This window comes from Brachycentrus maculatus, unplaced genomic scaffold, assembly GCF_059751285.1.
Source record: "Brachycentrus maculatus isolate JH-2025_06_01 unplaced genomic scaffold, ASM5975128v1 h1tg000880l, whole genome shotgun sequence".
NCBI lineage: Eukaryota > Metazoa > Arthropoda > Insecta > Trichoptera > Brachycentridae > Brachycentrus > Brachycentrus maculatus.
Window position 1 is genome coordinate 30001 of NW_028281605.1, and position 24121 is coordinate 54121.

General features: G+C 31.3%; 2 protein-coding genes across 3 annotated transcripts in view; one reads left to right on the forward strand and one right to left on the reverse strand.

Moving 5' to 3' along the window:
• Positions 1–10841, reverse strand: part of LOC148299928 (dynamin-like GTPase OPA1, mitochondrial) — a 23271-nt gene extending 12430 nt beyond the window's left edge. Inside the window, exons 1-11 of the mRNA XM_088275491.1 lie at positions 10704–10841; positions 10273–10522; positions 9353–9485; positions 8348–8416; positions 7139–7305; positions 5060–5247; positions 4266–4376; positions 3897–4026; positions 3257–3355; positions 2478–2609; positions 1096–1241 (exon numbers count right to left, since the gene is read on the reverse strand). Of these exons, the coding sequence (XP_088131617.1) occupies positions 1096–1241; positions 2478–2609; positions 3257–3355; positions 3897–4026; positions 4266–4376; positions 5060–5247; positions 7139–7305; positions 8348–8416; positions 9353–9485; positions 10273–10522; positions 10704–10735 (1457 nt within the window). The 5' untranslated portion in view covers positions 10736–10841. The remainder of the gene's footprint in view (positions 1–1095; positions 1242–2477; positions 2610–3256; positions 3356–3896; positions 4027–4265; positions 4377–5059; positions 5248–7138; positions 7306–8347; positions 8417–9352; positions 9486–10272; positions 10523–10703) is intronic.
• A 1296-nt stretch (positions 10842–12137) lies between these two features.
• LOC148299929 (sodium-coupled monocarboxylate transporter 1-like) overlaps positions 12138–24121 on the forward strand; it is a 299651-nt gene continuing 287667 nt past the window's right edge. Inside the window, exons 1-2 of one of the 2 annotated variants that reach the window (XM_088275487.1) lie at positions 12138–12229; positions 14003–14334. In XM_088275487.1, coding sequence (XP_088131613.1) covers positions 14316–14334 — 19 coding nt within the window. In that variant the 5' untranslated portion in view covers positions 12138–12229; positions 14003–14315. The remainder of the gene's footprint in view (positions 12230–14002; positions 14335–24121) is intronic. The other variant, XM_088275488.1, reaches the window with a different exon arrangement.

Below are 24121 nucleotides of genomic sequence, written 5' to 3' on the forward strand. Positions count from 1 at the left end.
GAAAGCTTTTATTTTTTAGATTTTTTTAAATGTTAATTGTAAAAATAACTCCAAAGTAAAGAAAACCCAAATTTGTGAACAAGTATTTGCACACACTCAAAATCTTATACATTTTTATTTTGTCTCTAAAAGACACTCCAGCTGTCAATCTATGGTAGGACTGATAAAAAATGCGTCAATAATGACTAGGGTGAAAATAAATGTCGGGTTGTGGTTTCGTGGTTAGTGTCGTGAACCCTTTAATCAGAGTTTCTCGGTTCGAATCCGCTCTACTACAATTTGATACCTGTTTCTAATAATGAGCCGCTCAGACTCACAGAAAAGTATAAAATTGTTTTTGGAAATAATAAAATACAAATATTTCTCTTTCGAAGTTAAGATTTTTTTTATTAAATTATATATTAGCTAGCTAGCAACAGGCCTCTGCTGTAGCTGGATACTTAAAAAAATTGTATGGAGAAACAAATACATGCTGAAAGAGAGTAAGGTGAGGATCTATAAAACCTGCGTAAGACAAGCAACAAGAAACAAGGAAACAAGAGCCGACACCGCGAGAACAAAAAACCTTCTTAGGACATCCGAAATGAAGACTCTACGACCCATTGCAGGCCTAACACTTCGCGACAGAGTAAGAAACTCAGATATAAGAAAAATCTGCGATGTCGAAGATGTTGTGCGATGGGGAAGAGAAAGAAGATGTTTCTGGAGAGATCATGTGAGAAGAGCGAGTTCGGATCGAGTGGTGAGGGTGGCAGCGGACAGCAGCATAGGCGGGATCAGACCTCTAGGAAGACCACCTAAACGATGGAAGGATAGCTGGTCTTCCACCTCCCAGGACCGACCCGAGAATGACAGGACCAAGTCCTAAAAGAAGAAGAAGAAGAAGAAGATATATTAGCTAATGAAAATAATCTCATGAAAAAAAAATCAATGAAGAATTTGGTTTTGGCTTTCGAACAAATATATTCGGTTGTATACTAAAATTTTATTGTATTTCGATAGATTTTCTGCAATAACAAAGTTGAATCCATTACACCGTTCCACTGCCACAAAAAAGACTTATTTACTGCTAAGTAAGGGTAAGTAGGCACTTACTTGAACAACTTGGATCTCTTGAAGTATTTTTCTTCATACTCTTTGATACTCTGAATGGAATCATTATTATTTCCTCTCCCAGTCACTACTGCAAAGTATCGGAGGGCCTTCATTGGAAAAAGTTTTCCACTAAGAATTTTCTTGATCTGTAATAAATAATACCACCTTCGATAAGACTGTTTATTGTCGATATTTCCGTTTATATAAGGATAATCGATGATTAAATTTAAGTATCCGCCTCTCCAATATAAAGGCAGGCGCGCTTGGTTTCGCATAAAACGTGGATGGTTCGAATCCTGGAGAAATCAACAAAAAATAGAGTATTTAAAAAAAATTAAGCACTTGTAAAATACCACTAATTGAGTTTTTTTTAATTACACACGACAAGTTTTGAAAACTAACAGATGTTTTCATCTATAGATGAAAGTAATTTAAAAAAGTAATCAGTGATTCCACAGAGTTAATGCTGAATAAATAAATAATGCAAAAAAAGGCATGATTTTAATTGAAATCTTAACGTAGATGAAAATATTTAATTAAGGGGGGAATATGGAAGTCTAGCCATTTAAAGGGCATACGAGGTGTGTTTTGGCTATGTAGATTTTTTTTTCGTTTTACTTTTCTCTAAGTAAGAAACAAAAATATTCAAAATATTTATAACATCAAGATCGGATAGTGTATACATATGTAAAATTGTAATTTGTGGTATGTAAGTGGATATTTTTTTAGCTGTACTTGGTGATGATTTAAAAATAAATGGCTTGATCATGAATTATTACATGTACAGTAAAAATACTGATTTAAAAATGTTAGTAAAGTAAAAATATCATAACTTTCCAAGATTTCAGCCAATGGGTTTCGAGATGTGCCCGTCTTTTCGTTGGAACAATTATTACACCACCATGCAAACAACACTTTCCACAACTACCATAGCACTTTTGAGATACTTAAATATCGATTGTTAATTTCGTATGTCAAAATGCTTTTTTTGAAGTAATTAGTTTGTATAATTTTATCTACCTCTGTAGTTAAGTGGTTAGTGCGTTTAGTTATCATGTTAGAGGTCTGAAGCTCGATTTTCAGGAGGATTTAAATAAATTTTACCTATTTTTTACCATAATATTAAATAAAAATTACAACATCATATTGTCTTCATATTTTTATAGAAGGATCAAGAAAATTATGCTATAGTCTTATCTCAAAATTTATTAACTGAAATTTCAATGAGTATTTTTGCAAATAACTAACATTTTTTTAAATTACAAAAAAACAATATTTAACTTAAAAAAATAAATAATTATAATGCTGTTTTATAATGTTCACAGTTGGTTCAGCTAGGAAAGATGCTACCTCTATTCTGAAGGTAAATTAAATATCCATACCCTTTCAGGGTCCGCTAAGTTCTTTTCTGCCAAGTCCACTTTAGTGAGAACTAAGATAGTTCGTTCTCCATCAGGATCACACTCGGCGACCAAGTCTGTGACGTTGCTCCTTTCAGCATCAATTGAACCATCCTGAAATGAATAAGGAAAATAGGGTGATTTTTTAAAACACATTTCACACTTTCATTAAAATAATTGTTCACATAATTTTGCTTTAATTTTGTATAATTTTGTTTACTTATTTTATCAATAAATTAAATATGTATGCACAATTTACATTTGAAATCTGTAGAAAATAGTTTTTTCTTGTTAGGCTATGCCTTCTCGAAAAAATAACCTATTTCGCTTGGAGAGAGGTTTATACTGAATAATCATTAACTGTTTTTTTTTTAATATAAATGCGATTCAATCATTGTGTAATTTTTAGTATTATTTTCAATTTAAAAAGACATTTTCTTACTTTTTTTCAGTACTTTAATATCATTAATATTTTTGAAATCTGTAAGGATTCTATTAAAATATTTAATTCCATTATTATTATTTTTTTTTTAGAATGTTTTATAGTGCATTTTGGAAATTTGATATAATTTTGTTATCTTTAGAATATACATGATTTTTTTGTTAATACTTATATATTTTACGAGCAGATTTCTTTCTAATTTGTAGGCTGTGGTAGTGTGACAATAAATTTTCATTATTTAATACCCTTTTTACTTAAGATTTGCTACGAAAAAAAAAATAAAACTTTTTTATAAAGATAATTATGGCGGAGATCATACCTGAATGCATAAAATAATGGCATTGGGGTTGTTCATATAGAATTGAGTCATTTCTTTTATATCATGTTTTGTGTCTTCTGCCATATCAACAGTCTGAGTCTGAAATAGCAATTTATAATGATTAATTAGACTTTTTTCTTTATTTTATTTACAACCTTAACCGGTTTGGTGCCACTCCTCTCCAATTCTGTTCTCGCCAGACCAGCCATACAAAATCAAATCCAATTGTAGTATTTTTTAATTAGAATATTTAGAAACATCTATAAGAAAGATCAAGAAATACTTTTTTATAACAATACACCAATATTACCAAAGTTGCAGTCATCATTTTAAAAGCTTTCACATTTTTGGTGAAAAAAATCACGGCCTACTGGGTGCGGCCATATTAATACCTTCCGGTATCGAAAGGGTTGATTCGCACAATAATACTAAATCATACAAAACGTATCAAAATACAGATATAATGTAACAATTAAACAATGTTTAATATATCAATTGACTATGCCATCCAGAAACAGATTGCCAGTGTGACTTTCGATCTACTTAGGTGGTTAATATATTCATAAAACTCGATTAATTTTAATTCTTATATATGAAAATTGGATTGAAATATGTTCAAATATTTACAATTGAAACTTACAGAAATGATTCCAGGAAGATCTACTAAAACCATTCGCTGAATACCGGGACCCTTCACTGTAAGGGATATAACATCTTTAGATACAGTTTTTCCATCACCAACGCTATCTTTCATCCTTTTTTCAATTTCACTGAAAACACAAAAACATTGAAAAAAAATGACGCATCTTTTGTGTTGTTCATATTCTTTAATATTTTCTTGTTATTTTGAAAAATATTTTTAAGAAATCAACATGAAACAATCTTTTGCAGTCAAAAAAATTTATGGAAAAAAACATAACGATGTTGCTTTATTATATAAAATTTAACCAGTAAAAAAAAAACAACTAAACCAATAAATATCAGGACGAAACCTGAATACAATAATTACTTTCTAAGTTTTTCCAAGTCGCCTTCATTTTTCAAGTCGTATTCCTTTGAATGATCCTTAAACATGGCGACATGTTTCACTCCTTCTGATAATGTTACTCTGACTGGTGCTCTGAAACCGTTTAAAATATATTTATTCCTGTATTTAAATTATATGTTTTCGTTATTTTCTTAATAATTAATTCGTCTCAGTTTGCATATTGTATAAATATTGATAACAGAGCCTTTTAAATATAAAGTATTTATGTACACAATTTGGAAATCTTAAATAAAATAATGTAAAAAAATTGCAAAATGTTGTAAATATAGGTCGCTCACTCGTTTACTATGGCACATCACCTTAAACAATTAAATACGTAAATAAAAATTCAATTATAATGCAATTTTGATGTTCAATAATAGGCAGAATATTTAACGTTATACAAATATATGACGTTATAACTTAAGCCAGCCAAATGCCGGTCCTAAGGCCAGGGATGATCAAACTTCCATTTTATGAAGGACGATTTAAGTTTGAGCATCCTAGGGCTTACGATCTAGTATTTTGCTGGCTTCAGTGATCACTATATACACTCGTGTAACGTTCACCGTTCTGCCAGTTATAGTACATAAATCAATTAATTTTATTTTTGAAAAAAGTGTTTATGCAATTGTCTTTGATTCCTTACATATGTAGGTAGTTAATCAATAGATTATGAATTACTACTTTTGTGATAAATTCATTTAATATAAAAAATAATACTGGTTTTATCTCAAGTTAAGATACCTGTATTAATTTTAATCAATAAAAAATACCTGGTCATCATTTTTCCAGCTCCTCGTGGGAAGATCCTGGCATTAGCGATGCACTCTAGAACGCTCGTTTTACCTGAGCTTTGGTCTCCGACAACCACGATTCTGGGAAGACGGTCATCCACTCCGATGGTCGGATCAAATCCAGATAAAGCGTCCAGAACTTCAGAGTAAAGATCTATTAAGGGTCTCTGTTGAAAAAAACTCAAAAAATAATGTCAAAATAAATATGTACAGCCCATAAAATTTCCAAAAATAAAAACTTTTGAAATTCAGCGGCGTCTTTTACTCAAAATTAATAAAAATATATTGGCGACCACATATCGCTAACTGCTTTCAACAACGTCGTATAACAAAAATCGTCAATTTCCAGTTGTCCATGTTTTCGGAGAGCCAAAAAAAAGTTCTATATCCCAGCAAAAGCGGCATATTTTAAACTTAATATTTACCCGCTACAGGGCAGAAAGTGTTGTTTTTGAATTTTGAAGAAAAGGTACCATATATATTAATTTTTTTTAAATATTTTTCAAATGGAGAAAAAACGTTCGGATTTTACCTAAAAAGATCTGTTGTGTAGTAAAAAGTTCAATAAGTGGCTTGATATTTATTTTTAATACATTTTATAGTACTTTTAAACTTTAAAAATGATCTGAAAAATCAAGTTTTTTGATATATGACGTTGTTGAAAAGAGTGAGCGATATTTGATACCTTGAAAAAGCATCTCTATCTGGCAAATTGAAGTTATGGAAATCGTACAATAATAAATGTAGTCTACCACACTACACCACATGTGAATTTGTAGTAAACAAAAACATACTACAATTGCAAAATGCCCTATTTTCTGAGGATTGATTTCTAAAGGAGAATTTTTTGAGGATTTCTCCACATTGATAAGGATTTCACGAGATTTCAAGGTCATTTCGGTTTTATAAACTGAGGATTTTTGTAAGTCTGAATTTGCATTCTAATTTTTAAAAATATTAAAAAATATATTTGTAAAAAAATGTATGAAAAAATCAAGGTGCATCTTTTAGTCCAAAGCATCCTACATTCTGAAAAATATGATGTCGTATGTGCCATTGGGGTGTGAGTAACAACACCAAGATGAAGCTTGTCAGGAGCTTGGTCCACTCCATTTTTCTCTATGCTGCTGAAACATGGACTATAAAAGCAGCAGAAAGGAGAAAAATTGATGCCTTCGAAATGTGGTGTTGGAGGCGCATGCTCCGAATTCCATGGACAGCTAGACGCACCAATGAGTCCATTCGCCAGGAACTACGCTTGGATGGCTTGTCTCTGGCCAATATCTGTACCCGACGGATTCTCCAGTTCTTTGGACACGTTGCGCGTGGCAACGAGGATAGCCTGGAACGACTAGTTGTGATCGGTAGCCTGGAGGGAAAGAGAGGGAGAGGAAGATCCCCCACACGATGGACCGATCAAATTAAGGCAGCAGCAGGCACCTCAGTGGTTGGAGCGCTACGTGCAGCGCAGTCAAGGGATAACTGGAGAAGAGTCATTGCTTCTGCAAGGGTCACAACCCTCAGCAATGAGGATTAAGACGGAGAAGAATGTGCCATTGAACACAGACAAAGGGTAGTAAATGTGATGAGTAATAAATATTTTGTCCGCCTCCGTAGTGTAATGGTCAGCACGCTCGGCTACCGTTCTGGAGGTCCCGGGTTCGATTCCCAAGGGGGTAAAAATAAATATAAGTAATTTTTTGACTGTTATATTTATTCAATATTACCATGGACTGGTACCTGAAGCGGAGGGCTGATCACCTTTCCTTCAGGTGTAAAGCGATCATGATAACACTGCGTTTATAAGATACAGTGCCCTATGCACCATTGGGGTGCGGATAAGGGTTTTATCATTATTATTATTAATAAATATTTTTAAAAGTTAAAAAAATTAAAGATAATATTAAGGATATTTTAAATGGAATAACCCGCAAAGCCCCTACTTTAAGATACTTGTCTGCAGGTAGGATAGTGAGGATAAGGAAGTTAATTATGAAAAATGTATCACAAACACTGAGATCAATTGAAAATAAATAATTTACTTTAAGGAAAACAAACCTTCGATTCTTTTTCAAAATGTTTAGTCCTGTTGCCTTTTGACTTAGTGCTTTTTTTCTTCAAATGTATAATTTCACTTTCTAAGTCTTGTATTTTGTTCTCGTATTTCTTATGAACATTCAGCTGATCATTTTGATCAATCTCCACATAATGATCTTCAGTCTTGCCTGAAAAATCTCGTTGAAATTGTTAGTACTAGCGGAATAAAATTTGTATGAAATACACATATATGTAAATTTACTCGCATAACTGTGTAAAATATTCAATGTTTATTTGCTACAATTCAAAAAAATTCTGGTATGCTTCGTTTTACATTCATTTTTGCTGCAACTGACGTTTAATATGAAGTTCATATTCAACTAAACCTGATTTGAATATATCTGCGTATTTAAGAAAAAAAGACCATTTGGAGAGTGAATACAGGAACAGAGTGAATAGTGCACTGAAATCAGTTATAGCAAATAAAAACCTTTCATCGAAAGCTAAATTGGCAGTTCACAACGGAGTTTTATTAACAATCCAAACGTTCGGAAATGAAGAATGAAGTTTGCAAAAGAAGGATGATGAAAGACTTCATGCAGTCCAAATGCGATCTCTCAAAGAAATGTTCGTCAAAATGATTTATGATAGATGTTGGAATAGTGATGTAAGGAAAGAATGCAAGGCGTATTAAAAGGTGTGTTAAAATGGTTTCGACATGTGAATTGAACGAGCAAAAATAAACAGTCAAACAAATTTATGAGGTGAAAATCAGAGGAAAATCGAAGACATAATCAAGCATTTTAAATACTGGAAAGTGGCCAGACTAGGTGCCACAATAATTGGCGGATATGTATGAGGATATATGTACATGAATATAAAGGAGCAAAGACTATATGGAAAGATTAAGTGGTGTGCATTGCATTTGCATATTGCAACTCTGCCTACCACTACTGCGGGTGGCGTGATGGTTAGATATGATTTAGTTCACTCATCAAAGACTTAAACTATTAAATCTATAGTGAATCAGGCAGATTTTCAGCTTTGGTAACAAAATCTTTCACCTGTCATATTATTTGAACGATGATAGAGGTTCAGATGATCAAAGTGGACTGTATATTTTGTAGTGGGAAAAAATGGAACTATGATGTAAAAAAATGTAATGAATGAATGACTAAGAAGGCGTTGCACAGAAGTTTTGACAGTCAAATTTAAGGTAAATATACTTACGTAAATTAAGTAAATCATAGCTTTTCGCTGAGATGTATGCAAAACCGCCAGAAATTGTTTTCCAGTAATCTAAAAGAAAAACAAATAACACTCTCTTTATCATTCATCGTTCACAAAAACCAATTTATTAGAAAAAAAATGTTTTGATAATAGGTGTTTCGGTTTTCTAAGCGATTGTTCTGCCTTTTAAATATTGATGTATTTCCACTCAAAATTAACCTTTATCGACTTTAAATCCCTTCTCGTATCTTTAATTTTCTCATCTTACTCTAGACAATTATTCTGAATAAGTTAATCACGAGAGTTTTAATATGAAACAGTTAATATATAATTCATTTTTAATTTAAGATAAACTTGGTTAATTCTTTTAATGTAGTGGTATTTACAAAGCAAAAATTATTAGATACACCACAAAGTGACTGCCGAATCAATTAATGAATATATAACTCTGTTATGATTCAACTAATTTGCATAAAAAATACCATGGAAGGTGCCGTGGTAAGTAAGATAAACGCTCGACTGAAAATCTCGCGTCTTGGGTTCGATTCCTGCTGATTGCAAAATGAAAAGAAGAATAAATGTTAAAATTTTATAGGTATTTTTGAAGATTTTTTCACAATAAACATCCTTAAAAAATTCTTTCCTGTCGTGCATAGAAGTTTAGTAATAACTAATTAAATTTTACTATCATGCCACACTTCTAAATTTAAAAAAAAAATCTAGATTATTATATATTGATCAATCTTGTGACACAGTACATATGTATGTTCACATCAGCCTTGTATATTGAGATGTTAAAAATATAAAAAATAAGTCCGTAGAGAAAATCTAAATTTATGAACAAGTATTTGGGCACACTCAAAATGTTGTAGATTATTATATTACGGAAAAAAATATATAAGGATTTAAATTAAATATCAAAAATTCTCTGAAAAAAAATTCATCTTAATTTTGTCCTTTATAGATATATAAAAGTCATTTCAAAAATACCCTATTGCATCTTACCTCCAGTTTTATCAAAAAACGGGTCATTTTTTGGTGCGTAACTTTCAGCTAGTTTCTTGATTTTTTTGTAGTCAAGTTTCGGAAAATGAACTGCCGAAAAATTCGGCAGTCCATTTTTCCACTCTCGATATTTCTGAAAAAGTTATATATTAAGGCTAACATCGCTTTTAAGAGGGATTCATAAATAATTAGTATCGTACAACTCGCACAAGTTTAAACAATAAGGCCTAAGCGAACTCTGTATTGCTCCATATCTCGAAATCGATAATTTATTTATTTCTTTTTCCTTTTAATTCATACAAATAATAAATCAAGCACGTGTGTTCAAAATCGAAAATTGTTTTAATTTCTACACTTTTTTTAATTAACACAACGTTGCATTCGAATACACGTGCGGTTTTGTATTCTCGTGGCAGGTAGAAAATGTTTTTTTTTGCCACAATGGCAGCATCATCAGTTGAATTTAATAACAAAAAATGAAATACTTAACATGGCGAAAAGGGTGCTTTATGACGATTGCATTTCAGTTTCGAAGAGTTAAAATATTTTCATTGCATTCAACAACCATTGTTAACAAAACCTCATTAGAAATGTGTGATACCTACTTTCTTTCTTTACCTTTAAATCAGACTGAGTCATAGTTACCCGTAGCTGGGCACAGCTAATACTCAAAATAATGATAAATGAATAAAATAAATATTTTATATTATTTTTTGACATCTCATCAAAGATGAAGAACCACCAGGCTGGTTTTAGTGATCACTTAAATGTCAAAAAGTTACATTAAAAATAACTCCTATAGTTGGAGATAATCCAGATATGTGAACAAGTATTTGAACTCAATCAAAATGTTGTACGATAAATACTAATGTTATAAAAAAATATTAAATTATCTCATTCAATAATAAAATGCTTTTTACCATATACACTGTATAGCTTCCTCCTATAATACTTCCAAGAAAAAAGTATTTGATTTTGAAGTAACGCCTGAATAATTTATAACTTCTGCTTTCCTGATATCTTTGAAGTAAATTTGTATTATTTTCCTTGATTTTTGTCAGATTCCTTTGTAAAATTTGTATATTTTTGTATTTATTTATGAGCCATGGAAATCTCACATTTCTTAGAGAAAAATTCCTAGTTATAGCGTGTTGATAAATATTAAACACCCTAAAAATACACATAGAATAGTTTAAATGTTATATATAATACATTTTACAATCACTTTGAATTTTTTAAAAATCGTGTATTTTTCAATACTTATAATAAAAATAATATAATGAAATTTCTGTCATAAGTAAAACTCATATTCATAACACGCTAATTAGTATTTTTATAACATTGTACATACCCAGTTTGTCTTCTTCTTAAAAATAATTCCATAATTTAGATGTTTTCAATATTTATTTATCTATTTTTTTCCTGTTTATGTCTGTTAAAACAACGCTTCAATTAAACAAAATTAGCTTGATATTAAAATTGTGACAATAAACAAGGTAAGTTTGTTTTCTATGAACCACAAATAATCAACGTTTTACTTTTCTAATTTGTTAAATCTCTATGGCGCAAGAGAATTTTTAAATAATATATCGTAATCGATTTCAAGTTTGTACTTTTTTTTTGAATATTTGTGTGTTTTACTATTTAAAAAAAATACTTTAATTGTATCAAATTATATATCAAATGATGGTAGAGTGGGTTCGAACCAAGAAACTTTGCCTCAAGTGTCCGGGACACTAACCGCGGGACCACAACACGACCCAGGACATTTCTTGGTGGAACTGCATTTTATAGAATAAAATATTTCCACATAAATTTTATTTGACCAGCGCCCGGGTTTCTTTGTCACCGACATCATCAGACTGGTGAAAGCTATACTAAATTCTTTGTTTTACATATACACAACAAGGAAGAGGTTTAAAAAAACGTGATTTTATATTTTTTTCTGACAAAATGAAGACCTGTACTAAGAAGGATCTTTACCAAAACTTACATTTAAACTTGTCCAAATTTAAAACAGCTATCAAAAATCACGCTATCTGCCATGAGCAGTGCTTAGTATTGCATATGCTCCTGCTCAACAGATGGCGTTATCATTACGGTATATAAATTGGAAAAATAATGTTTTAACGTATCATAGGTAAAAATACTTATTGCAGATATAAATATAATAATTGAAAAAAAACACGATCGTATTCAAATGCAACGTTGAATGAGCAATTTTAAATAAATTTAAGTTAAAAATCGAAATATTTGAATATTTCATGCAAATTGACTTAAAAATTGTGACGTTTTTTTTTACATCAAAGTTATTACTTGGTAATCGAATAAGCTGTATCAATGTTTGTCCATAAAGGCTGAAAGTTAGAAAATGAGATGAATAAAAATTTCATTAAATAATGTGATTAAACACCTCTTTATAAGAAGTCTTTAATTAATTTGGATAATGATAAGATTATTTTTCCACCAATCAATGCATAAATATAGTTACAAATCGTACATTTCCAGCTCGTAATATATTTGATAATTAAACATCAAAAACTTATGCTGAAAATAAATATAAATACAGAAAACATAACGAGTACCATCCTAATTTGGTAATCGAAAAGATAACTGTAACCGATCATTCACATCTCTAAGTTAGACAAATTAATTTATGACGCCGTGTAGTATACGCACGGCACTAAACAATTTATGTCAATACGTAATTAGTCCAATATTACGTTTTATTGTTGCAAAAAGTAGAAATTTTATATTATTATTTTTTTATAAACAAGTTAGTTGAATTCTTACGCCGGTACTGTCAATATTTATACTGAACATCGCATTAAAATAAAGTGAAAAACTAAATAACCATCACGCCGCTTCATCGCATCGGTAGGCAGAGAGAATATTCAGTGAATCGTTAAAAATCATTTCTTGGTTAAATTAATAAAAAATTAATGAAATTTGAGTATAATTTAAGAGTGTGTAATAATTTGTTCATGCATTGATACGTTTTTTAATGAAGAATTTAAACGGACTGTGACAATAAAATAAAATAAATACAAATAATATTTTCAGTATAGTTTAAACTTGTGCGTTACATATTATTGAAGTTTAAAAACAAAAATTACATATTATTATAATAATAATATTTGCCTAATCCATAATTCTTCTTCCTTTTCTTCTTGGTGTAGGGCTTGTGGCTTGTTTTTAAAAGGGATAAGCCTCCTGCGATGTCGAATCTCAGCTGTCAATCCTCTCTTTGGTGGTCTGCCCAGAAATCGTCTACCTTGGGGTTGGCGGAGCAGTGAAATGTGAGGGAGTCTGGATGCTTCTATTCTCCTCACATGCTCATATCATTGTCTTCTTCGTTGCCTTCCCCACCTAAAGACGTCTTCGATCTCGCATATTTCTCTTATCCTGGTGTTCCTTATTCTATCTCGTGGACTCTTGCCAGATATGCTCCATAGAGTCTTCATTTCCGACTTATCTATACACGTGTTATGTAAACATTATATCATCTCTAGTTTGTTCTACATTTTTGTTATTAAACCAGTTCTCTGACTAGCCCGAGAGTGACTCGGGGTGGGAAGTTTGTATTGCATTTAACGAGCCAAAACACTACTCGGGTACATCGTATTTTGGCTCATCAGCCTTGCTTTGCAATGTGTAATATTGATCTATTTGTTTTGTAGAATAACCCTAGCGGTGTTCGGATAATCTTGTTTCGACTTGTTGGTGACGATTTCTTGCACCGGCAAATTTTCTTAACAAAATTCGTTGGGTAAATGGTCAATATATGAAGAATAATATGGAAGTCTGGGTATTTACGGGGCTGACGACCGTCATAGGCTGGTTTAAGCGATCATTTTACACACGTGTAACATTCACCAATTCTACTCATTATTGACAACCACACTACTCAAATTCTTGGAAGTTCTTTATATATGAACCAATTTAGAAACCTTGTTCTTAAATCACTAGAACTTCACTGGAGACATCTATTGAAGAAATGTGAAGAAGCTTTTTATCAAGCAGAAACTCTTATATTAGTATGTGAGGTCCGAATCCTGGATTATAATTACAAACATGAGAAACGCCAGAAAATGTCATGTTCATTTTTATTAGTGTAGCTTATAATTTGACCAGTGAATTTATTTACAACATTTTGAGTGTGTCCAAATACTTGTTTACAAATCTAGATTATCTCCAATTAAAGAAATTATTTTACATATTAATTTTTAACTTCTCATCAAAGATGAAGAAGAATATGGAAGTCTGGGCATTTACGAGGCTGACCACCGTCATAGGCTGGTCGTCAGCCCCGTAAATGCCCAGACTTCCATATTCTTCTTCATTTTTGATGAGATGTCAAAAAATATTATGCAATTTATGTATTAATTTTAAATCAAACACAGATTTTTTGAGTCTACTAAGTTAACTTAGTAGACTCAAAAAATCTGTGTTTGATTTAAAATTAATACATAAATTAAAATGGAGTTCTACAAATTAAACGCCAAATCAATAAATATTATGCAAAATAACTCCTATAATTGGAGATAATCCAGATTTGTGAACAAGTATTTGGACACACTCAAAATGTTGTAAGTCAATATATCTTATGGTGTGTACTATATACTAACTTAATTATCATCTAAATATAAGATTTAAATGAAATTTTAAATTTCATCCTTAATTTAAAATACTCCCTTTGAAACTCTGTCAAAAAGCAGATAAATATTTAAAACTGTATTGTGAAGTGTATGTGTATGTTTCTAGTGTAACCGTTTTTATATTTTTTGTATAAGTGCTTAAATCGTTCGGTTCAACTCTGATACTTGATCAATCACCTTGCTTTCTTTGCAAGTAACGATCAAGTTAACACAGTGGTTATATAATGCAGTGCCCTTAGTACCATTTAATGCTGAAGTCAGAAAAAAAAGAATGAAGACCAGCTGAGCATCAAACAAAAGCATCAATGGGATTGTCAACAGAACGTAAGTGTCATACAAATTCTATATGTTATCAATCCACCTTAATTTGACGAAAGAAAACTGATTTTATTAATATCATGTCATTTCTAAGCTGAATAAAATATAATAGTTTTTATTTTATGTATTAATTTTAAATCAAACACAGATTTTTTGAGTCTACTAAGTTGTATTTTATTAACAAAAAACACATAAAAAATTATATTGTGACAATTGTTTCGCCTTGTTAGGGCATTATCAAACGAATGTGAAGATCAAATGGACTACGGTCCTTATGTAGCTATACAATTCTATGTGACAGTTTTAACATGTGCAGTAATAATTTATGGGAGACAACAGTCGCTAATGGGGGATGTAGGTATGTGCCCTTATATTTGTTTTCTGGGAAGGGAAGAATTTATTGGACATATTTTAGAGATTTTAATACAATTGTTGGTAATATTATTTTTAAGAATTTTTATATGTAGATGTAATTATTAGATTATCAATAACGCATCATGCAAGCGTTTACATAGAGAGAGATGATGTACATAAATTAAAATGGAGTTCTACAAATTAAACGCCAAGTCAATAAATAAATATATAATAGTTTTATTTTTGAAGTTAATCATACAATTTTTTTAAGATAATCATACTAATGATTAAATATCACAATCATAATCATCATACTCATACAATTCATACAATGATGGAATTGATGCAAAAAAGACAGCTGCATACCACCCACTTATATTGATTTTTACCAACTTGGGAATCGAACCCGGGTCATCCAATATGATATCAAAATGTACTACGCGCTACGCAATCGAGGCTGATAAAACCATAGTAATATAAATACATTGGAACATTAATTAAAATAAGATTAAAATTACAAAAAAAATATATTTTTTTTAACAATATTACTATCATAACAGTAAACTATTTTTTATCATTCCCTTTAAAAAATTGATATGAAACAAAATAAATATACGGAAAAAAAACCCACGTGTTTGTTTTTTTATAAAACTAGCAAATGGACATTTTCACAACATTTAAAGTGTGTCCAAATACTTGTTCACAAATCTGGTTTTTGTCTGTTTATTTTGAGTTATTTTTACTTTTTTATTGATTTATTTTAACATTTATTTCAACCCCCTTAGTATCAAACCCAGGTCTAGCACAGTAGCTAAGCTCGCTAACCATTACGCTACCCAGTTTGTTTTCTTCTACAAGACGTTAAAAATTGTTGTCAAGGGTAATCGATTACAATTCTGCCAGAAGCAAGGAGCAAGAACCCCTGGAACAGTCTGAAAGTGATGAACATACTTGTTAACTTGTACTTTTTACGGGCAAAGTTCTGGAGCAGCGGAGTGCGGGACTACAACGTATCTCCCCAAGCCTCCCGCCAGGATATCTCTCGCTAATAGCCCTCGGACGGCGGGAGGTGTAATAAATCTAATCCCAAAAGGTTATCAGCGAAGTTGGTATGAAATAACGCTTTTAATAAGGGACTTGGCCCCATATTGGTGCAGCTGTAGTGCAAAACTGGCCATTTCCAATATTAGCCCTTCACTGCATGTATTAAATTTGTTACATACCCAAAAGTTAGTGTTAAAACGTCCTTTAAAAATATAAGCAACAATTCTTTTTTGTTACTGATTAGATATACATTCATAACTTACATAAATAGTTCATAATTTAGCCAAAAGACGCGCTATTAACGCCAAAATAATAACTTCACCTTTCTTTCGAAGACAAACTGTCAATGCAGTCATGCAGTCATGCAAAAAAATCATGCAGTGAAGGATTAGCACAGATCATACTTTCTGACATTTCTCGTTTATGCAATTATAATCCAGGATTCGGACTTCACATACTAATGAAAGAGTTTTCGCTTAATAAAAAGCTTCTTTTCATCTCACCAATAGATGTCTCTAGTGAAGTTCTAGTGATTCAAAACCGATGTTTAGTAATTGGTTCATATAAATAGAATTTCCAAGAATTTGATTAGTGTGGTTGTCAATAATGGGTAGAATTGATGAACGTTACACGTTGTTAAAGTGATCACTTTAACCAGCCTATGGCGATCGTAAGCCCCGTAAATGCCCAGACCCCGTAAATGCATATTCTTCTTCATCTTTGATGAGATTTAAAAATAATATTATCACAGATGTCAACATGTAAAAATAACTTTAAGTGGAGAAAACCAAATTTGTGAACAAGGATTTGGATACACCTAAAACATTTTGAAAAAATTTTTTTTACACTTTTCTTAATTTAGTTTATTTTTCAATTAAATATTTCCACAACAAAAAACATTCATGATTAACCATTGGTCACACTTAAATTATTCGTAATTATTTTGTACATTAAAAGGATAGTTAACTTTGTGGTATGGTAACATGACACCTCCGCCTCCGTATGTAATGGTCAGCACGCTCGGCTACCGTTCTGGAGGACCCGGGTTCGATTCCCAGGGGGGTTTAATAAATATGAATGATTTTTTCACTGTAATATTTATTCAATATTACACTGGACTGGTACCTGAAGCGGAGGGCTGATCACCTTTCCTTCATGTGTAAACGATCAAAATAACACTGTGTTTATATGACGCAGTGCCCAATGCACCATTGGGGTGCGGATGAGGGTTTTATTATTATTAATATAACACTCTCCTCAACATTCATCGTTCACTTTGTGTATACGTAACACCACTTTAAAACGCTGCACAAAGTGAACGATGAATGATAAGGAGAGTGTTATCTTAGCATACCACAAAGTTAACAATGCTATCAATTAACAAAATATTTACAATATTGTCCACTGGCAAAACTGTATTTTGTACACCTTTAATTTTCCTAGTTACCGTGCTGATGGTCCCAAATTCGATTCCTTGGTGGTTCAAAATAATAATAAAACTTTTTACTTAAGTTTTACTAAATAGTATATACCACTAATTCTTAAAATCTATTGTGACACTTCGATGTATTCCGCATCATTTTTAAGCACCGTATGTAAGGCTAATTCAAAATTTTTGAGTTTGATTTGAATCGGTAGAAATTCGTAAAATAATAATAAACTCAAAATTAACAGTATGACAATGACTAAAGCCTCCCCCCTCTTTTGTTTTTGTTCCCAATTAAATAAAAAATAAATAAAAAAGAAACGATAATAATTAAATAAGTAAATAAAAATAAGAAACAGATCCTATCCCCTCTTCGACCTTCAACGTCCCAAGGACCCAACGATTCTACCAATGATTGATAATCACACTACTCAAATCTTAGAACATGTATATATCCTTTAATTGACAAGATACTAAATTCCTACAATCAATTGATTCTCTCGTCGGTGACGTTTTCATGCAAAAATACCTACGATTATATATGTAGATAACATAACAGCTTAATTAATAAGATTTGTTATCGATGTTATGTCGCTTAGGGTCTTATCACTGCTCACCGTCTGTGCATCTCTATAAGATAAAGAACGTTACATCACCAAATTGTGAATGTGGACAAGATATAGGGGATGCAAACCATTTATTCTTTCAGTGTTTGCTCACAACAGAGAAAGCGAACTTTCTATAAAGCTTAACACAGGCAGGAATCCAACTCCCCACCCAAGTATCCACCCTTTTTTGATAAGATTTATGTTTTGTACTGACATTTCTTGGTGAAACTGCATTTTATAGAATAAAATAACAATTTTGTAATTATTTCCACATTAATTTTATTTGACCAGCAACCGGGTTTCGTCGTAAACGACATTATCAGACTGGTCAGACCAGACCAGACAACATCAGACCTATCTGATGATGTCGGCTGCTGGTCAAATAAAATTAATATGGGAAAAATTACACAATTTGTCATTTTATATTCTTTCTGATCCTAAATCTATAATTGCGGTTATTAACACTAAAATGGTAAAGCTTAATGCATTACTAAATACATTTTTTTTTAATTTTGTTTATAAATAGAAATTAGACTTGACACTGTCAGACACTTTCTTTCTTTCTGCGACTGCCTAAAAATTATTAAAAAATTCTTATCTACCCTTACTCCAAGATTTGCAATTTCGGAAATAGGCGCTTTTGCATTAAAGCTTCATATTTATATGCTCAATAACGCTACGGAGGCGTTCAGCCGAGACTATGCGATGCGGCTGGTTCGTTCGTTTGGGCCGAAATTAAAATTATATTTTCTAAGGTTTCTCATACTTGAACTTTTGAAGTATAAACGGTTAGTTAAATTCTAAACTTTGGCCATAAGTATATCTACGGAATTATGTATGAAAAATCTGTTTACCAAATTCTAAAATCAAATTTAGGGGGGAATAAATCGAAAAATGTCCACATTTTTTATCGACATCTCATAGATGAAGAAAAATATGGCAGTCTTGGTATTCAGAAGAGTTTGCCCTCCAAATATTTTTAGTAGTATGGTTGTTGATCATGGTTAGAATTATATTATCCACTGACACTTCGTGATGGAATTGCATTTTAATATATTATTAGATTAAAACCAATATTTTTAGCTTTTTCACTTTATTTTTATTTGACCAGCGACCGGGTTTCGTCGTTACCGACATCATCAGACTGGTCCAGACCAGTCCAACAATATATCATGGTTAGAATGATGAATGTTGCACGTGTGATAAATGATCGCTTAGCCAAACTGTGAAATGTCATAAACCCTGTTAATACCTAGACTTCCATACTTCATCTATGTCGAGTTTTCAAAAATGTAAAAATGGCTCCTTAGGAGAGAAATTCCCAGATTTGTCTATTTGAGTTTTTTAACAAACTCAAAATAACTTGAAATCCGCCAGGTCACTGGTTCACGTAATCAGCGGGTATGTATGAGGAGATGCATGAACGTGGAATAAGCGAAAGATGGTTGTGGAATTTATTTTTCTCTGCCTATACCTGCGGAGAAGCAGCGTGATAGTTAGTCTAGGTTTTCATTGAATAAAAATGAAAACAATATACTGTATTGTATGTATCTCATATAAAAAAATGTACATACAGTTAGTTCTCTATTTACGTTATTTCCACTAACGTGAATTAGTACTTAAAAAGAAGGTGATTCTTACCCTGTTTTCATTTTTTTTTATATTAACCCATAAAGCCTTTAACAAGCTACAAACATTCAGACCAATTAAAAAATCTATTTTGAATTTATAATTTTAATTTTATTTTGTATATGTATTAAAATTAATTAAATTAAGATTCCTTGAAGTTCATAAAATAACTGTCCATTTATTGTATTTTCTTCATTTAAATATTATTAAAATTAAACTTTAAATCACAATGAATACCTACTTAAATTGAAGAACAATAAAATGCTAGAAGAATTATTAAATCGAAGGTTCGAACCATGGATTTTATAAAAAAAACAATGCGATAATTACCAAGTATAGATGAATATAAATAATAAATTATTAGTTTGAACTAAAATTAACATACATAATTATTTATTTATACTATAAATACACAGTTAAATATAACTTTATATTTATAGTATAAATAAATAATTATGTACTTATATATCTGATTTATAATTTCTAAAAATAATTATGTTTTGTAAATTTATGTATGTAGATCTATTCCGTTTTCACATATGTAGGTACGTTATCCTTTGAAACTAGCTAACTTAAAATAAATCATTTCAATAATAAATAATAAAATATTCCTTTATTATTATAGCATACCATATATAAAAAAAAAACACAAACATATTTTTTCTTAGATTTATATTATCCACTGACACTTCGTGATGGAATTGCATTTTTAATTTATTATTAGATTAAGACCAATATTTTTAGCTTTTCCACTTTTTTATTTGACCAGCGACCGGGTTTCGTCGTTACCGACATCATCAGACTGGTGATGTCGGTAACGACGAAACCCGGTCGCTGGTCAAATAAAAAAGTGGAAAAGCTAAAAATATTGGTTTTAATCTAATAATAAAATATTTTTTCGAATAACGCGATTTTTTGACTTACACGAAAACCTTTAGAACGAATTAATCACGTAAGTAGAGGACTTACTGTACTTTTTTTTTAAATAATGGGTACCTGTTTTACGTTCTACAGATTGAAAGGGAATGAATAGCTTCACAAGGAAAGGGCGTGAAGCTGTCTCCAAAAAACTAATATTTCAAATGCGGTTCCCTGCCTCGATTAATTTATAGCCCTTCGGCTTTAGGACCAGTCGTTGAACGTCAAGTTAACTTCAATTGATGGGTTAGGCCGCCGAAATTATATGGCACGCGACCAGGTTGGCGGTTAAGCCGTTGGGAAAAATCCCAACGAGGAATTCTGCATGAATATTGTTACAACAATGATCTATAAATTGTACCTTCACCTTTATTCTCGTACAGGTTGGGACATTGCTCTACAATGTCACGAAATTTCAGCCCGAATGGGTGGATGGAAAAATTTCAAGGTTTTTCCTTTTTTGACAATTGATACAGTAGTTTGAAATGAGAAACCACATTTACAGTCACGTCAACATTTAATACGACATAACTTAATCTATATTTTTTTACATCAATTGAGATATAGAATAATAATAATAATGCAAACTATGCCATGTTCTCTCCGATTCCGCGGCTTCACATGTTAGCCAACGCTTTTGAAAGTATAGATTTTTTTAATATATTGTTATCCACCTTGAAGTCTGTACTTTCCCAGCATTTCTTTTCCTTGTTATAATGGATAAATTTAAACGTCCTGTTTCCCTCTCTCTCACTGCTCGATGAAAGTATATGAAGGAGACGTGTATTAACCAGTGCTAACTTTTTTTTTTATTATAATTTTTTTTAAGACTTTTTGTTTCTCTATTAGTTTATTTTTATATTAGATACTGTACATATGTATTATGTTAAAGGCATTAGCCGTTCAATAAATAAATAAATAAAAGTATATAAATTTATATACATATTTGTATTTAACTTACTAGCTTACCATCACGCTACTTCTCCCCGCAGGGGTAGGCAAAGAGAATAAAACGCTACACCGACCTGTCTGTGCAAACAATCCTTGCTTCTTCCACATTCATGCATCTCCTCGTACATACACACCGATTATTCCAACTTCTGACATGATCACTTTCAAACATTTAAAATCCTTGGATCATACAAAGTTTTTTTCGGTCTTCCCCTCCTTCTAATACCAAACTCATTAGTTTCATAAATTTGTTTTACTATTACGTCTTTGCTCACATGCTCAAACCATCCATACACACCTTTCTTAATTTTATCGATAGTGCTTATCTCCGTCTTGATTTTTTCTCCTTATATAACCATTCGAACATCTATCATGCAACGTTTTGTCGCACATTCATCTGAGAGAACGCATATCAACTGGATAAAGTCTACTTTTTCAAATAAAAATTTTACATAGTTTTACATACATTTTACATGTACCCGTTATTGATGTAAATAAAAAATTAAATACAAAAAAAAAATCATTAATATAAACACGACTAGTTTCGAGAACTACAGATGTTCTCACCAACATATGAAAATAAAAATAAATATTTATATTGAATGCCTTACTTAGCACTGAAAGATATATAGCATCGAGTCTATGACGTAAATCCGGTCGAAAAATAGAATTGTACACGTTCCCACAGACGTAAAGTACAAAGTCGCGTACAATTTACTCCGCAATACGGTCTCTGCTGTGTGTCCTACAATGGACATTCGAACTGGGACTGTTCTTAAACACGACGTGACCAGCATATGATAATGAACTTTAGTGTATTGGGTCTCGATATCCAATTGGGAAGGTATCTGCAACACAATGTATAATCAACGTTCTCCCAAAAGACCCTCATGTGATGTAATTAAGATAAACCAAAGGTTTTTTTTTGTGAGGAAAAAATATGTACGTTTTGACATCTTAACAAAGACGATGAAGAACATGAAAGTCAGGAATTTTACAGTGCTTATCTTTTCATGGTATTGACCTGTCATAAGCTGGTTAAGTGATCACCTGAATTTGGCAACCTGTTAAATTTTAAGCACAGTATAATTTAACCTTTTACTCCAACCTTCACACAAACACACACACACACACACACACACACACACACACACACACACACACACACACACACACATACACACACACACACACACACACACACACACACACACATACACACACACACACACACACACACACACACACACACACACACACACACACACACACACACTCTCTTCTCTTTTTTCTCTCTTAATATAGTATTCATAACATATACATTGGCTTTTATCATTGTTATCTAACTACTTTTTAAACTTTTTTATGTGCAAGCTGTATACTTTTTTATGTGCAAGCTGTCCCAAACAGACAAATTAAAATAAAATATTATATAATAATAACATTGCAATCATGGGTTCTGTAGCATTTTTGAAATGCTTGTAGTGAAAAAAATGCACCCGAAAGCTGACTCCCGTGATGACAAAAAAAGTGAAACTAAAAAAAAGTGAAGTAAATAAAAAACTTATTCATTTAAAGCATAGTCACAGACGAACAACAATTAAATTTATTTTTTCTATTTTTGACATATTAACATGGATAAAAAAGGATTTGGAAACCTGCGTGTTTACAGGGTTTATAACCTGTTGTAGGCTGATAACGATCACACATTTACACAAGTGTAATATTCACCATTCAACCAACGATCAACAAACGTTCAATTAAATTTTTTAGAACTCATACGTATGTATATTATCAATCGCATGACTTCTATAATAAATCATCTATGTTGATTTATCAAAATGTAAAAATAATCTCATCTCAAGATTTGTGACCAAGGATTTGGACATTATGAAACTTATTTTTTACACTTTTCTTCAATATAATTTTTACTTCAGTTAAATTAGTTCACAACTAATAAAGAAATATTTATTTGATATTTGGGTTACTTCAATTATACGTAACAAAGTTATCACTTTATCAATATCTAAAATATATTTTTTGTCTTCTATTTTTCTTTGGTTTCTCAAACCATTTGTATGGTTAAATGATTTATAAATGAAAAATATAGTACTATCAATATTTTTTACATTTAAAGCATTTACTTTGTGGTTAGTCATTTTTACATTTTTTTTTCAAAAATATTAATAATATTAGTATGTTGAAAAACTGTAAATAACTATAAAAATATTAGTTCTATGGTGGTGAAGGGTGATATTATTTACATGCTGTGGTAGTTAGTGACTGTCCTGACGAAGAGACGGGTACGTTTTGAAACCGGTAGACATAAAAATCTCGGTAAGTGGTTTTATACTGATATTATTAAGATTTTTGTAAAAATAAAGATTCAAGATTCGTAATAAGAAATATTGAGGTATATATCCCTATTATTTTGTCCTTAAAAATATAATTAATTACACTTTTCCTCGTTTTTTTTCTTAGTAAAACCATTTGACTTTATAAGGAATTTGTCAGCTTTTTTTTCCAGTGGCGTACACAAATGTCTTTCTATCCAACCCTGAGCTGGGGGGCTTTCTTAGCGTATTTTTCAAATGTCATCTTGAACCAGGGAAGGTTCTATTGCCCTTCCTAATTTCACCCCCTTGTAATTTACCTTGGTTAAGACAAATAAGAGCTCCAAGTTTAACAAATGGGGTGACACACGGGAGTTAAAGTGTAAAAATGCGAAAAACAAATAAACCGTCTTCTGCTTGAAAACTTGGCTGTAATTTTAACTCCTGACTAACGTAGATCTGAAAACCAAGGTGTTAATGACCACAATTTTGTAATAAAAAATATATAAACAGTTATTCTACAACATTTT